At 48.4% G+C, this 14,410-nt stretch overlaps 1 protein-coding gene across 10 annotated transcripts in view; it reads left to right on the top strand.

Annotated features, from left to right (window-relative positions):
- The window catches only part of SERPINA12 (serpin family A member 12), a 31,985-nt gene extending 18,012 nt beyond the window's left edge, over nucleotides 1-13,973 (top strand). For 5 of the 10 annotated variants that reach the window (XM_004055636.5, XM_055361383.2, XM_055361381.2 and 2 more), the window contains 4 exons: nucleotides 1,840-2,490; nucleotides 4,183-4,453; nucleotides 10,733-10,880; nucleotides 13,474-13,973. In XM_004055636.5, coding sequence (XP_004055684.1) covers nucleotides 1,857-2,490; nucleotides 4,183-4,453; nucleotides 10,733-10,880; nucleotides 13,474-13,665 — 1,245 coding nt within the window. In that variant the 5' untranslated portion in view covers nucleotides 1,840-1,856 and the 3' untranslated portion in view covers nucleotides 13,666-13,973. Of the gene's footprint in view, nucleotides 1-1,823; nucleotides 2,491-4,182; nucleotides 4,454-10,732; nucleotides 10,881-13,473 lie in introns of all 10 variants that reach the window. The other 5 variants (XM_055361378.2, XM_055361377.2, XM_055361379.2 and 2 more) reach the window with 1 other exon arrangement.
- Nucleotides 13,974-14,410: the final 437 nt, after the last annotated feature.

Below are 14,410 nucleotides of genomic sequence, written 5' to 3'. Positions count from 1 at the left end.
TGCTGAGGGAGCAAAGAGCAGTATTCACTAGAATTTTCCAATACTATACTACAAATTCCTTGAAGACCTTTGTTGTGATCAAGGCTCTATCCACAGTGCTTGGCGTAGAAGGATTTGGACATGAAGAACCTGGGAACTGGGGACACTCCTAGGTACAGGCCCTGCCTGGTGTTCATTCATCTGCTTATTCAGTCAACCAGAAAGAGCCAGGCATGGGAATTCAGCTGTGCAGACCCTGTTGGTGGCTGACCCAGTTCCCTTTCGCTGGTGCTGCTGTGAGCGTTGGCTGCTGACAGCTCACAGCTGCCCTCCCTTCTCCAGAAAATTGTCCTTGGTTGATAAGACCTAACTGACCCAGTTATGCACCATGACCTGCATCCAGAGGACAGATCACAGCCACCAACTGACTGATTCTATCCAAAAGGCCAGCCTGGAGAGCCCTCCCACTGTGGACCAGGCCAAGGCTAGATGCCACCTTGGCTCCTTCCCTTTTCCATCCCACTTCCTTCACCTCCCTACAGGGAAGACAACTGCCTCAATACATAACATGCACCTAAATCCCCATCTCAGGTTCTGCTTCTAGGGAACCCAATCTAAGACAACCATGAAAAACCTTTACTGTGGACAGGCTGACTATTACCCACAGATTACAGACATGTAAGATATAAATTACAGGAAGAAAGCAGACTAAATGATATAACGGATGACCAAGCAAAGAAATCTGCCTTCGTTTTACATATAAATGGGTGTAACCATCACTGACAGTAGTATGTCCAACCAGAGAAATCAATAAGCCTTTTAGGCCAACATGCTTTTGGCATCTCTCTGCAGAATTAGGGCTGGAGATTAAGGGAAAACCGTAGCTAGAAGTCTTGTCTCCCAGAAGCTCACAGTGGCTGCTGGAAGATGTCAAAGCTGAGAGGTGGATGAAAGGAGCAGCAGTCCAGAGCCAGGCAGACCTGGCTGTTCCTCTCCCATGGTGCCATCCTCTTCCCTCCCTGGGAAGGGTGTAGGGAAGAAGGTTTCCTAGAGACCTAAGTCCTCCTGGAATGAGTATCCTCCACCTAGAGAACATATGAGCTTAAACGAAGAGCTTGATCTCTGCAAATTAGTCATAATTCTTTTGGCTGAAGGGGAAAAATTTACCTCAAACCAGCCAACTCTAAAAGGGAAATGTATTGGCTTTCATAACTTGGAAACATGGAAGTGGGTAGCAAACTGAGTTAAAGCTTAGTCCAGGGTCTCCAAAGATGTCATCAGATGTGTCAGTCCATTTCTGTCTTTCCACCTCCCTCTATCGCTCTCCTCTCCTTCCACATGTGGAAACCATGGCCACATTCAGCTTCAGGGCTACTTCACAAAGCTAGCTGCCCCAAAGTTTAGGGGGTTTTGCATTCCCTTAGAAAGACACTGAGAGGTCTGATTTTGGCCCACACTCTCATCTTTAACCAGCCAGTGTGGCAAAGGAATGAAGTATTATGATGGTAGATCTGGGCCATATGCCTACACTACGGGGTATCCTCACTGTGGTCCAATGGAGGGAAGGAGAGCTGTTCCTCAAAGGAATTGAGACACTGTTTCCATAAAGAGGGTACAAAAACAAGAGATGTCTTCTACATTCAGTCCTCCTATTTACAAAGTGTAGAAGTCATTTCTAGTCCCCAAGGTGATTATAAAGTTTAAATGCTATAACGGGGTCAAAGCACTCATAAACTGCTATGTACAACACATACTAGTCACTGTATTTCTTCTTTCATCTGGTCTTCCTCTGGGTAACATGTAGGCAATGGGGTTATCATGTTCTTTTTTTCTGCTGACCTCAGGTCTACTACTCAACAGGATATTCTTCAAGGAAAATGAACCCCACACTAGGCCTGGCCATTTTTCTGGCTGTTCTCCTCACGGTGAAAGGTCTTCTAAAGCCGAGCTTCTCACCAAGGAATTATAAAGCTTTGAGCGAGGTCCAAGGGTGGAAGCAAAGGATGGCAGCCAAGGAGCTTGCAAGGCAGAACATGGACTTTGGCTTTAAGCTGCTCAAGAAGCTGGCCTTTTACAACCCTGGCAGGAACATCTTCCTATCCCCCTTGAGCATCTCTACAGCTTTCTCCATGCTGTGCCTGGGTGCCCAGGACAGCACCCTGGATGAGATCAAGCAGGGGTTCAACTTCAGAAAGATGCCGGAAAAAGATCTTCATGAGGGCTTCCATTACATCGTCCACGAGCTGACCCAGAAGACCCAGGACCTCAAACTGAGCATTGGGAACACGCTGTTCATTGACCAGAGGCTGCAGCCACAGCGTAAGTTTTTGGAAGATGCCAAGAAATTTTACAGTGCCGAAACCATCCTTACCAACTTTCAGAATTTGGAAATGGCTCAGAAGCAGATCAATGACTTTATCAGTCAAAAAACCCATGGGAAAATTAACAACCTGATCGAGAATATAGACCCTGGCACTGTGATGCTTCTTGCAAATTATATTTTCTTTCGAGGTAAGGCTTTTGGCATGTTGGTGTGGAAAGAATAGGATGACCACTAGACTTGGGTTAAAAACCTGGGTTGGCCACTTGTTTGCTCTGTGACCTTGAATTCATATGTGATTTATCTCTCAGAACCTCACTTTTCCTATCTGTAAAATGGGTACCATGATACATAACTCATACAGTTATTGAGATTTAAAGTGAAAATGTATGTGAAATGAGCTTTATGAAGTCTATCATTTTCATTATTGGTGATTATCCTAACACAACATTGGTTATAGAGGTTGGAATGACATTTTGTTCCCATCTCTTAGATGAGAAAAAAAAATCAGAGAGAGATTAACTGACTTACTCCAAGTTACAGAGCCCATCATTGACAGTCAGGACTGGAACACGTTTCTCCTGGCCCTAGCACTGTGTGCTTTCCAGCACTCTAAGCAGACACCTGAGATGGTGATTGTGTTGATTATGGTGATGATGATCACTTGGTGGGTCTCCTTATGTATGTATTGTATAAATTCTCCTTATCAGACTTTATATATTTCCCAGATCTGATGGAGAGAGACAGAAAAAAAAGATGGAAGAATGTTTCCAAATTTCAACTTTATCCCCCAACACCACACAGAACACATGTACACAGACAGGTTGGCCAAAATAGGTGAGAATCAGAGGCCAACACCCATCAGTCCAGACAAAGTCACTGCTGGAGTGTCAGGAACATGGTACTAAATATAAAAAATTGAGGGTTCTCAAAATCCACAGGCAGATGGATGGCTAAAGAAGAAAAAAGGTGACCAATGGCAGTCTAAAACCTCGATCTGCCCAAACCAGAGAAGGAAAGAGGGGAATCTGGAATTTCCTGAAATCCCTATGTCCCTTAGATAACAATAGGAATAACAGTGAAAATAATGATGCTGATGACGACTAGCACTTACTCAACACTCACTATACACAGGCACTGAGCTGTGCTGCCTTATCCCACTACATGTCAAGGCATCCCTATGAGGTAGCTGTCAATATCCTCATTCTACAAATAAGAACACTGAAGTCCAGGGAGATTGAGACACTTACCCAAGGTTAACCCTTGATAACCTTTTGGACAGGTAGATAGAACAGTGAGGCCAGGATTTGAACTCAGGGAGTTGGCCCTATAATTAGGACTCTGAGGTAGCAAGTTTGAAAGACCCAGGTCTGAGTTTATGCCCAATAGGTCAAGGTATCTTCAGAGTCCAGGCACCCAGTCTTCAGTGTTCACTGCTCTTTGGCAAGCTCCCAATGGCAGCCTGTTCCACCAGTTTTCTTAGTTCCACATGAGAGCAGCTCCTTCAGGACTGACTCAGATTAGAACAAAGCATTTCTACTCACATCAGACTCAATTAGCCCTCATTAATTGTAATGCAGTCCCGTCTGTTAGGACATAATCAGTGGGCTTTCTCAGGCTTAGGGGAACCTGAGCTTATGGTAGTCTGCTTTTCCCCTCTTAATTTGGCAGTCTAGTCCTGGCTTCTTTGGGAACTAATAATTGCACCTGAGCCCATCTCATCAGAAATCTCCAGGACATGGCACGAGGGCAAGGACTTCCCTGATATCCCAGAATATCCCCTTTCAACCTGAATCTGTGTGGACAGAGACTACTGGTTAGTTGGATTTAGTCACCTTTTTTCCCTTGGAATAACATGTCTGTTTGTCTTTCTTCAATCTAAGCCAGGTGGAAACATGAGTTTGATCCAAATGTAACTAAAGAGGAAGATTTCTTTCTGGAGAAAAACAGTTCAGTCAAGGTGCCCATGATGTTCCGTAGTGGCATATACCAAGTTGGCTATGACGATAAGCTCTCTTGCACCATCCTGGAAATACCCTACCAGAAAAATATCACAGCCATCTTCATCCTTCCTGATGAGGGCAAGCTGAAGCACTTGGAGAAGGGGTTGCAGGTGGACACTTTCTCCAGATGGAAAACATTACTGTCACGCAGGTAAAGTGGGTGCCTAGCCCTTGCAGCTTTTTCCTTCTCTTGTCTTCCCTCTTATTTCTTCTGTCTGAGCTCTTACCTCATGGCCAAGTCCTCTTCTGGGCTCTATAATAAACTTATATCATGGTGAGAATTAGACTGGGGAACAAATCATAGGAATAGAGTGAAGTGCTTGGCTCTTTGAGGGAGATTCATCAAGACTGTGAGGGCGCAGTAGATGGAGTCTTACTGGAGGGCGGTGGTCAGGGAGGACTTCATAGAGGAGACAGCATTTGAGCCAAGTCTTCAAGGCTGAGTGGCAGTCTGTATGAAAGGGGGAGGAGCAAAGGAAACTGCAAGGACAAACACGGGCTGTAAAAGAGAGCGGTGAGTTGTGAGTAGAATGATGTTGTCAACTGTGGTGTCACGACAAAACCCATGAAGTATCCAAAGTAAGTTATACAAATAATAGTTGAAGAATAAAAGAGAGTATTTTTCTTCTTAAAACATAAACTGATATTAGATTAATGCTAAGCCTACAGAATTCCTCCCAGGCACTTGCTTACTGATTTTGGGGGAAGAGGTAAGAGTTGGTGTTGGGTTTAAGTCTTGGGGACTTAGTGTCAGCGTGGACATACATAGTGCCTTGAAAGTGGCTGGGCTAGTGGCCTCTAGTAGCCAGAGCAGTGAAGGGGATGTAGCAGAGTGGGCAGTTTCCACTTGTACAGGTGTCAGATGTCCTCTTCTCTGTTCTCTTTCCCTCTTCCACCTTGTCCCTGTCATCATTCCCCATGCATCTCCATAAAGGTATTTACTAAGAACCTCTGCCACACCTAATGTCCTGTCAGGCACCAAGGACGGTACCAAGAGAGGTACAGATGATGCTAGGACTGAGCTTAGTAACCCATGTGTGGTAACTGAACTGATGCAACTCTTTTCATGCAGAACACTGTCTTGGAGGCGTTCCAGAATGCATGTCTTATATCTGGAGTGAGCTGCAGACTTAAGAAAGGGAAATTCTGATTCCGAATGCTTCCAATTAAGTCACGGTACTGGGATGGGGGAGCCAAGTAGCAGAGCATCCCAAGAGCGTTGCCATCCCTTGAGATCTGCATAGCCTCACCTGCCCTTCCCACTGGGAACCAGGGAGCTGCAAGGGTTGGCAGGGTCTGGCCACTGAAACAAAAGGAGGGGTCCAGGTTACAACCTTTAGCTGAGACCTGGTCTTCTCATCTATGGTGTGTGGCCATAATATTGCCAACACCACAGTACTCTTGAGAGAATTAAACTTGCCTTAGCACAGCATTGCCCCACAGAAAACACACCCAAGTGCAAATTCCTCTCTCCTTCCCATTGTCTAAAGAGGCAGAGCTCCAAGGTTCTCAGCAGAACTTTTGAACTTCTGGCTTATTGAATGACAGGTGTCCTTCAAATCTGACCCTCTTACCCTCAGGTTGAAGCCCTAGGGTGGCTGCTCTTCCACTGCAGAAGATGTCCCCAGTGCGAGGGGCGGGTGAGGCTGTGCAGATCTCGAGGGATGGCAGCGCCCTTGGAATGCCCTGTCACTTAGCTCCCCCCTTCCATAAATGGGACTTTATTGAAAGCATTCAGAACCAGAATTTTCCTTTCTCAAGCCTGCAGCTCACTCTACATATCAGAGATGCATTCTGCAATGCCTCCAAGCCATGTTCCGTGTGAAAGGAGTCACATCAGTTCAGTTCAGTTACCACCCACGGGTTCCCCCATGTTGTCTCAACATGGGGACATCCCCAAAGGGACTGACATGTTTCAGCCTGCACTCTACAGATTTTTAGAGTTCACAGAGATGTCTTGGGAGATCTCCCTAGGGAACTGGGGGGTGTACAACGTGAAGAGAAGGTAAGAAATGGGAGGGATGCCAGGTCTTCCACTCCACTTCATCCAGAAGTCTGGCTTTGTGAGACATGGACTCCAGAATATGACATTTCCCGTAGGACTCAAATTACAGTGGCTTGAGACTCTGCAGTTGATTTGCTGGAACTCACCGTCCTGAGTGCACTCCACCCCTATCTCCAAGCGATGTCTGACAATTTCTCCGTGGGGCTACAGCTCAGGTGCTACACTGGGGGCTTCACATTCCCCTCACTGAGGCCCTCTGCAGCCCCTGGTGCTGTGACCACCATCAGGTCACCACCAACCACACAGATGTTCCCTGGGCACTGCCACCATCTCTCTGGCTTCAGGCTTCATCTCCTTTTGCCCTTTACACAAGAGTGAAATAGAACCTTTGAGATTTTCTGTAGGCTAGTGCCAGACTTCCTGGAGGTTTGGGAATAACAGAACCAAAGCTCCTCACAGGGACCCAGGATAACTTACAGCGCATAGAAGCGGCGTCTTGTGAAGTCCAAGTGTAAGCTGCTCTCAGTGGCGTCTTGTGAAGTCCAAGTGTAGAGTGTAGGCTGCTCTCAGTGGTGTCTTGTGGAGTCCAAGTGTAAAGTGTAGGCTGCTCTCAGTGGCATCTTGTGAAGTCTAAGTGTAGGCTGCTCTCAGCATCTCTTCCAGGGCACCTCCTTCCATTTATCTAGTGCCTGGTCTGCCTCCCCCATCCCTCTGGGACTGCTCTCCGCATCTCCTTGACTTGAGGCCAGGCCTCCCCACCAGGAGGGCCATGGAAAGGAAGGTTCCTCTCACCCCAGGGATGTCTTGCCTACCCAGTCACTTCTGGCCTTGGAATGACAGACAGGGTATTGTCCACCTTCCCGAGAAGAAACTCCAAATCCTCTTGCAGGACAGGGGGCTTGCTCACGGTCCCCAGGGAATTACATTTCGTTAGAACATGATAGGAACAAATATTCCTACCTTCTGAGCTCACTATTTCTGGGAGATAAGTGGTCAAGTCGCTTTGATCTACAGGTGGGAAGCCTAGTCCAGACAGCTCAGTGGCCCACTATGGGAGAGCAGAGGTGGACGGGCTATCCCTATGCATTCTTTCTGCAGTCCTCTCCAGACTGGAGGGCCTAGAAGACACTGAGCAGAAAAATCACCTTTTCCCTAAAAGAAGTAACCAAGTCAACAGACACACACCAACTTACATGTGTGTAGAACATGTCAGAATTTAGGTTTCGGATGACTTCCACCTGGCCTCTGTGCAGGAGGCAGACACCTGCTTTGGATTTGCATAATTTGAGGCCAGGTGCTGCTCTGATTTCCCCAGAGGAAAAGCTCTGTTTCCCAGGGTCCACCTTTAGGAGCAGAAAACTGCTGGTGGCTTGGAAATAGCCATTGTCCTGTTCAGAAGTGTCGAGGGTCCACTCCCAGCCTGGGTGCCCCCCACACATTTCCGTACATATTGGTATATGCACTCACCTGTCAGCACAGCTGCACTTAGTGCCTTCCCACGTTGGCACAAACTAAAGCCGATCTCCTCACTTACGCACTGGACCTACGGCCCCTCGCTACTCAGGAACATCACCCTAGAAATCCTCTCCTCACTTTCCTACATCAGCATACGTTTTTCTCTCTTCTGAATCATTTCCATCAGATACAAAGATGCCCTTATCTTTCCCATCATGAAAACTCGCAGGGGGCCAGGGAAAACTTATAGCTCATAGAAGTGGCTTCTATGCAAGAAGACAAAGCAGGTGTCTGCCTTCTGTGCAGGCAGGCCTGTATGGCTTGTGCTGGCCTGCAGGAAATCTCAATGCTATTATTTTTCCCGACATAAAAGCTTCTCTTGACCTCTGCTTTCTCCCAGTTATTCATCCATTTCGTCACTCCCCTTTGCAGGTGAATACCATGAAGCAGTTGCCTCTGTTCACAGACCCTGGTTCCTCTCATCCTCCCCTAAATCCACTCCAGTCCAGCTTCTGCACCCACTTCTCACAGAGAGCTCCCTTCCCAGGGTCCCAAGGGTGTCTGTGTTGGAGAGTGCAGTCAGTCTCAGGCCTCGCTCTTCGGCTGGTTTCTGTCCCCACCTCCTTAAGGCGCTCTTCATTTGGCTTCCAGCTCTCCACTCTCACGTCACCTCCCACCTCTCCCCTCCTCAGTCTCCTTTGCTGGAGACCCCTCTCCTCCTCCAGGTCTCAGAGGTGAGTGTCTCAGGGCTCAGTTCCCAGCCTTCTTTTCTGTCTGTACTTACCCCTGAGTGAGCGCACAGGCTCAGAGCTTTAAACACCATCTCTATTACCACGACTGCCACGCTTCCATCCCCAGCCCCTGTTCTCCCCCAAATTCCAGAGTCATGGATCTTTCTGTTTACCCAGAATGTCCCCTGGATGTGTAATTGGAGCTTAGTGTCAACACATCCAGAATGGCTTCCTGATCTGTCCCCAGAGAACCTCCCCAAGCCTGCCCATTTCAGTCAGTGGTGACTCCATCTTTTTAGTTGCTCAAGCCAAAAACCTTGGAGTCACCCTGACCACCCTCAAATGCCTCATTCAGTCTGTCAGGAAACTCCTTTAGCCTACAGCAAACCACATCTGGAATTTGGTATCTTTCCGCCGTCTCTGTGGCTCCCAACATGTGACTACCACACTAGCTTCCAAATGGTCTCCCAGCATCAATTTTTGCCCATCCCCACTGCACACACCACCACCACCAAGAGTATATTCTTAACAGAGGCAACAGAATGATCCTTTTAAATCCTAAGCAAGACTATGTCACTCCTCTGTTCAAAACCCGACAGTGACTCCCCATTTTATTCAGGAAAAAAAAACCCAATTTGTCTAACTCTCTTGCCTGCCTCAAGGTTTGCTCAAACTTTGGACCAATCCTCGATTCCTGCAAGTCGATCTATTTATTTTTTTTCCATAGCACTTACTGCCTTCTGCATACCGCTAGTACATGTATGTAGGCTTAAGTGGTACTTTTTGTTATGTTGATTCTATCACCTATCTTCCCTGCTAGAACACACAGTCAGGGGCAGGGATCTTTGCCTGCTCTGTTCATAGATGCATCTCCAGCACCTAGAACAGCACCTGGTATACAGTAGGGATTTAATAAATGTTTGTTGAGTGAATGAATGAGTGGAAAGGTAAATTTGGGAGTCATTGGGCCTGTTGATGATATTCAAAGCTGTGAGACTGAATGACATGTATGGGGATGGAGTGAAGGTGGAAAAGAGAAGGGGACCAAGGTCTGAGCCTCGAAGCAGCAGTGTAGCCGGTAGAGATGGGAGGGGTGGAGGCAGACAGGGGCAGGAGTGGTGGGGAAGGAGGAGAAGCCTCAAGGGGTGGACTTGGAATGCTTCACCTTGGAGAAAGGGATTACCGTCAGGTGCGGCTCACTGAGAGCTGGCTCTGGGACGTGGGGCTGGTTGTCAATGGTGACTCTGGAAAGAGTTGCTTCCATAAAAAGTTGAGGTCAAAGAGCTGACTGGAGTGGACTGAGGCAATTGTGGGAGGGAGTGGAGATAGCTGCTATAAAAGGAAGAAAAGAAATGAGCTGGAAGCTGGAGAGGCTATTCGGGGCCAAGAGAGATCTCTTGGCGTTAGTTTTTGAGGATAGGGTCACTCTAGCTTGAGGCCTCCTCCAGAGGAGGATCAAAAGGGCACTGTTTAAGGATGATGCAGGAGAGAGAGGACACATAGGCAGGAACGAGATCCTTGGGTAGGTGGGAAAACAGGGTGCAAGGCCAGGTGAACAGGAATCCAGGGTCTGCAGGTACCTCAGGAGACCCTGGGCCCCAGGCTCCGGGCAGGAGGCTGATCGCGGTTCAGCCACAGAGGATGTGAAGCTGCTAGTTGGAGGGCAGGAGGATGGACACCTGCTAAGCACCAACTGTCTGCTGAGCGCCTTGTCTGCATTTGCCTTAGCACCCCTAGTGTCCCGCAGGAGAGACGATGATCATCTTCCTTCTCACACAAGTGACTTAGAGAGGGAAGGTCACAGAGCTCATGAGAGGCAGAGTGGATTTGAACTCAGTTCTGTCTAGCTCCAGATTCTGGGTGCCTTGTTCCCTCCAGTGTCAGGTCTTCTGGGGTCAGGATGGGCTCAGGGCTCAGGCATGGCAGCGACTACAGTAGGGACATCATCAGTGACTGTGGCTGAAGGGGCTCTGAGATGGGGGAACTTGAGACTTGAGAACACTCCCTGTAGAGGGCTCTGGGGCAGGTGTGCTGGGAGGCAGGGACACGGTTCAGAGAGCTTATGGTGTTTTGAAACCAGGGTCCCAGGGTTAAGGAGCCCCTCCTCATTCTGTGGATGGAGAGAGATTGGAGAGCTTTGGGGCTGGGAGGACACATGTTTCATTGGTCATGTATCCTGAGGCTTGCCCTGCAACACAACAGGACTTGACCACTCACCCTTGTCGTGTCAATTCGCCAGGGTTGTAGACGTGTCTGTACCCAGACTCCACATGACGGGCACCTTCGACCTGAAGAAGACTCTCTCCTACATAGGTGTCTCCAAAATCTTTGAGGAACATGGTGATCTCACCAAGATCGCCCCTCATCGCAGCCTGAAAGTGGGCGAGGTAAGCCTGCCTAGCCTGGACTCCACTCCCTGCAGCACAGGGGTCTTCCCCCAGCCGGGGCCAGAGCCAGGGTCACAGTGGCTGTCAGAGCTGGGACTCCACCCACCAGTCAGGGCGGCCATGAATGCAGCTGTGCCCCTTACCAACCCCGTGATCCTGGGCAAACCACATAACCTCCCCCAGCCTCATGCTTCCAGTCTTTAAAACTGCTGCTATTTTGGAAATCAATTCAATTTAGCAAACGTTGATCAAGGCCTGGTACAGTTATCAGGCCTAGAACTGGTCTAGGTCTAACCCAGACCCTCTCTCAAAGGCCACATCCATCTTTCTTTCTTTTCTTTCTTTCTCTCTTTCTTTCTTTCTTTCTTTCTTTCTTTCTTTCTTTTCTTTCTTTCTCTTTCTTTCTTTCTCTCTTTCTCTCTTTCTTTCTCTCTTTCTCTCTCTCTTTCTCTCTTTCTCTTTCTTTCTTACTTTTTCTTTTTTTTTTTTTTTTTTTTTTTTTTTTTTTTTTTTTGAGATGGAGTCTCGCTCTGTCGCCCAGGCTGGAGTGCAGTGGTGCAATCTCGGCTCACTGCAAGCTCCGCCTCCCGGGTTCACGCCATTCTCCTGCCTCAGCCTCCCGATTAGCTGGGACTACAGGCGCCCGCCACTGCGCCCGGCTAATTTTTTGTATTTTTTTAGTAGAGATGGGGTTTCACCGTGGTCTCGATCTCCTGACCTCGTGATCCGCCCACCTCGGCCTCCCAAAGTGCTGGGATTACAGGCGTGAGCCACCGCGCCCGGCCCCTTTCTTACTTTTTCTTTCTTTCTTTCTGTCTCTCTTTTTTCTTTCTTTCTTTCTTCCTTTCTCTCTCTCTCTCTTCCTTCCTTTCTTTCTTTCTTACTTTTTCTTTCTTTCTCTCTGTCTCTCTCTTTCTTTTTTCTTTCTTTCTTTCTTTCTTCCTTTCTCTCTCTCTCTCTTCCTTCCTTCCTTTCTTTCTTTTATTTTGTTTTTGAAGGAGTCTTGCACTGTCACCCAGGCTGGAGTACAGTGGCGCATCTCGGCTCACTGCAACCTCCACCTCCCAGGTTCAAGCAATTCTCCTCCCTCAGCCTCCCGAGTAGCTGGTATTACAGGTGCCCGCCACCATGCCCGGCTAATTTTTTTGTATTTTTAGTAGAGACAGGGTTTCACCATGTTGGCCAGGCTGGTCTCAAACTCCTGACCTCAGGTCATCCACCCACCTTGGCCTCCCAAAGTGCTGGGATTACAGGCGTGAGCCACCGCGCCCAAGGCCACACGTTTCGTATGAGTTGGCGTAAGCATGTGCTGCATAGGAAGAGATGACCAAGCAAAGGGGCCTGTGGCCTCTGGCAAAGGTGAGCACCTGACTGTCTGGGGCAAGAAGAGAGCACCATATAGGTAGAGTCACCGGATTTAGCAGATTTCATACAGGATACCCAATTAAATTTGAATTTTAGATAAACGATGAATAATATTTGTAGTGCCAGTATGTTCAGAATATTTCACGGGACACACTTACACTAAAACATATTCATTGTTTATCTTGAATTCAAATTTCAGTGGATGTCCTGTATTTCACCTGGCAACCCTACTTTGGGGTTAAAAAGGCATTGAAGGAGGGGAAGGATTTCAACAAGCAGAGATGGGTGCGGGGATGGGTGCAGCAGTGTGGCCAAGGCCGGGGGGTTTTGGATATCATGGAGTAGTGGGTGGTGGGGATTGGGTGCTTAGTGGAGACAAAGTGGGAGGTTCAAGCCAGTCTGGGAAGGATCCAGCTTGCCAAGCTGAGCCCGCTGCTCTGAATCAGATGGCACAGATTCCACTGTATTTTTCACGTTGACATAAGAAACACAGTTACTAGAATTTTCTCACTTTTGAGCTTTCCTGCCACAGACTACCCACAAACATTTAACACCAGCTCTGAAGGTCTTGTTGAGTTTAATGGCTCATTTCTTTCTGTAGTTACGTTTGCTGATAGCTGTGATTGTAACACAGGATACTGTCCTGTTTTCTGCAAGTAAAATTGTGAGAATTTTGTAGGCTAGCAAGAAATGTGCCAGGATTTCACACATGCCCGTTAGTTTCCCAGTACTGATCACCTGTGTACAGACGTTGATGCCTTTGGAGTGGATTTGGGATGCAAGTCATCTCAAAGAGCGAATCCAGAATCCTTCTCCCCCTTAACCGTCCACCAGGTGGATGAAAGGAGGTGCTGGAGGCTTCAGGGTGGGGGTACCACCACCTCACTTTCACCCAGCTACAGCCCAGTAGACCTTTTCTGCCACGGCTATGGTTGATGCTTCCCTGTAACCCATGAGAAAGAGAAGCAAACCCCACTCCATCTCTCCCCCACCGACTCCCGTAACTGATGCTCCCCCTGCACCATCTTTTCCTTCACACGGCATCTGCTTGTCGAATATTCTCCAGCATTAATGGCAAAAGAGCCAGGAACCCTGGAGTAAACCAAGTTACTGCTGTGCTGGACGGCTTGGGCCAAGTTGTCTTCCTCTCTGATCCTCTCTGGGCCTCTGGCCCACTATGGTCGCCGAGGAGCTTGGCAGGCCCTGACTTTGCCCTTGGCTTCCGTAGGCTGTGCACAAGGCTGAGCTGAAGATGGATGAGAGGGGTACGGAAGGGGCCGCTGGCACCGGAGCACAGACTCTGCCCATGGAGACACCGCTCGTCGTCAAGATAGACAAACCCTATCTGCTGCTGATTTACAGCGAGAAAATACCTTCCGTGCTCTTCCTGGGAAAGATTGTTAACCCTATTGGAAAATAAAGGAGAATTCCTGCTTGCCACAGACCCCGAACATGGCTTGGGGTTGAACATGTTCCATCTTCCTGAGATGGAAGTCACAGGCACATTTCAGTTTAGTCTCTCCCCGTCACCATCTCCTTAGACAGCCCGAATGAGCAAAACTGCAAGTTCTAGAAGTCCTGTGCCCCATTTCCTCCCTGCCCATTCAAATGCTGGGATGCAATGCCCCACCCCCACCCACTTGGTGGCATTCTCCTCTCCCCTCCAGCGGGCAGAGGGACTCTGTGATTTAATAAACAAATGTTTCTCCCCCACAGCCCTGCCCCAGGTTGACTGGCTGTTGGTGGATAATTTGGGGAAGGTATGGGCCACAGCAAGTACCTGGGGTCTGCAGTGAGAGACTGGGGTTCAAATCCTGGAATGAGGTATCTTTGGGAAAGCCACAAACTCTCTCTGAGTCTGTCTTCTTATTTCTGAAGTGAAGGTCCTGCCCCTCCCTTTGGGGCTCCAAGGAAGCTAGTTCAGTTAACAAAGTTGGTCCCAACTCTGTGAGTCCTTGGCCAATGATCCGCCCCAGAGTGTCCACGTGGGAGCTGTGGGCTCAGCCAGGAATCCAGGTGGATGGGGAAACACGGACGGGGCCAGTCCAGCCCCTCGGGCAGCATTAGAAGGACGAAGTCTAGTAGTAGCCTCCAGCTTTGTCCATTTCTGGCACAAAAAGAACATCCTGGCACCCTCCCTCCCCTGTCCCCTCCCTATCTTGTTG

Source organism: Gorilla gorilla, chromosome 15 (assembly GCF_029281585.2).
Source record: "Gorilla gorilla gorilla isolate KB3781 chromosome 15, NHGRI_mGorGor1-v2.1_pri, whole genome shotgun sequence".
Taxonomy (NCBI): Eukaryota; Metazoa; Chordata; class Mammalia; order Primates; family Hominidae; genus Gorilla; species Gorilla gorilla.
The sequence above is the reverse complement of the archived record's forward strand: the minus strand, read 5'-3'. Positions and strand labels throughout refer to the sequence as shown.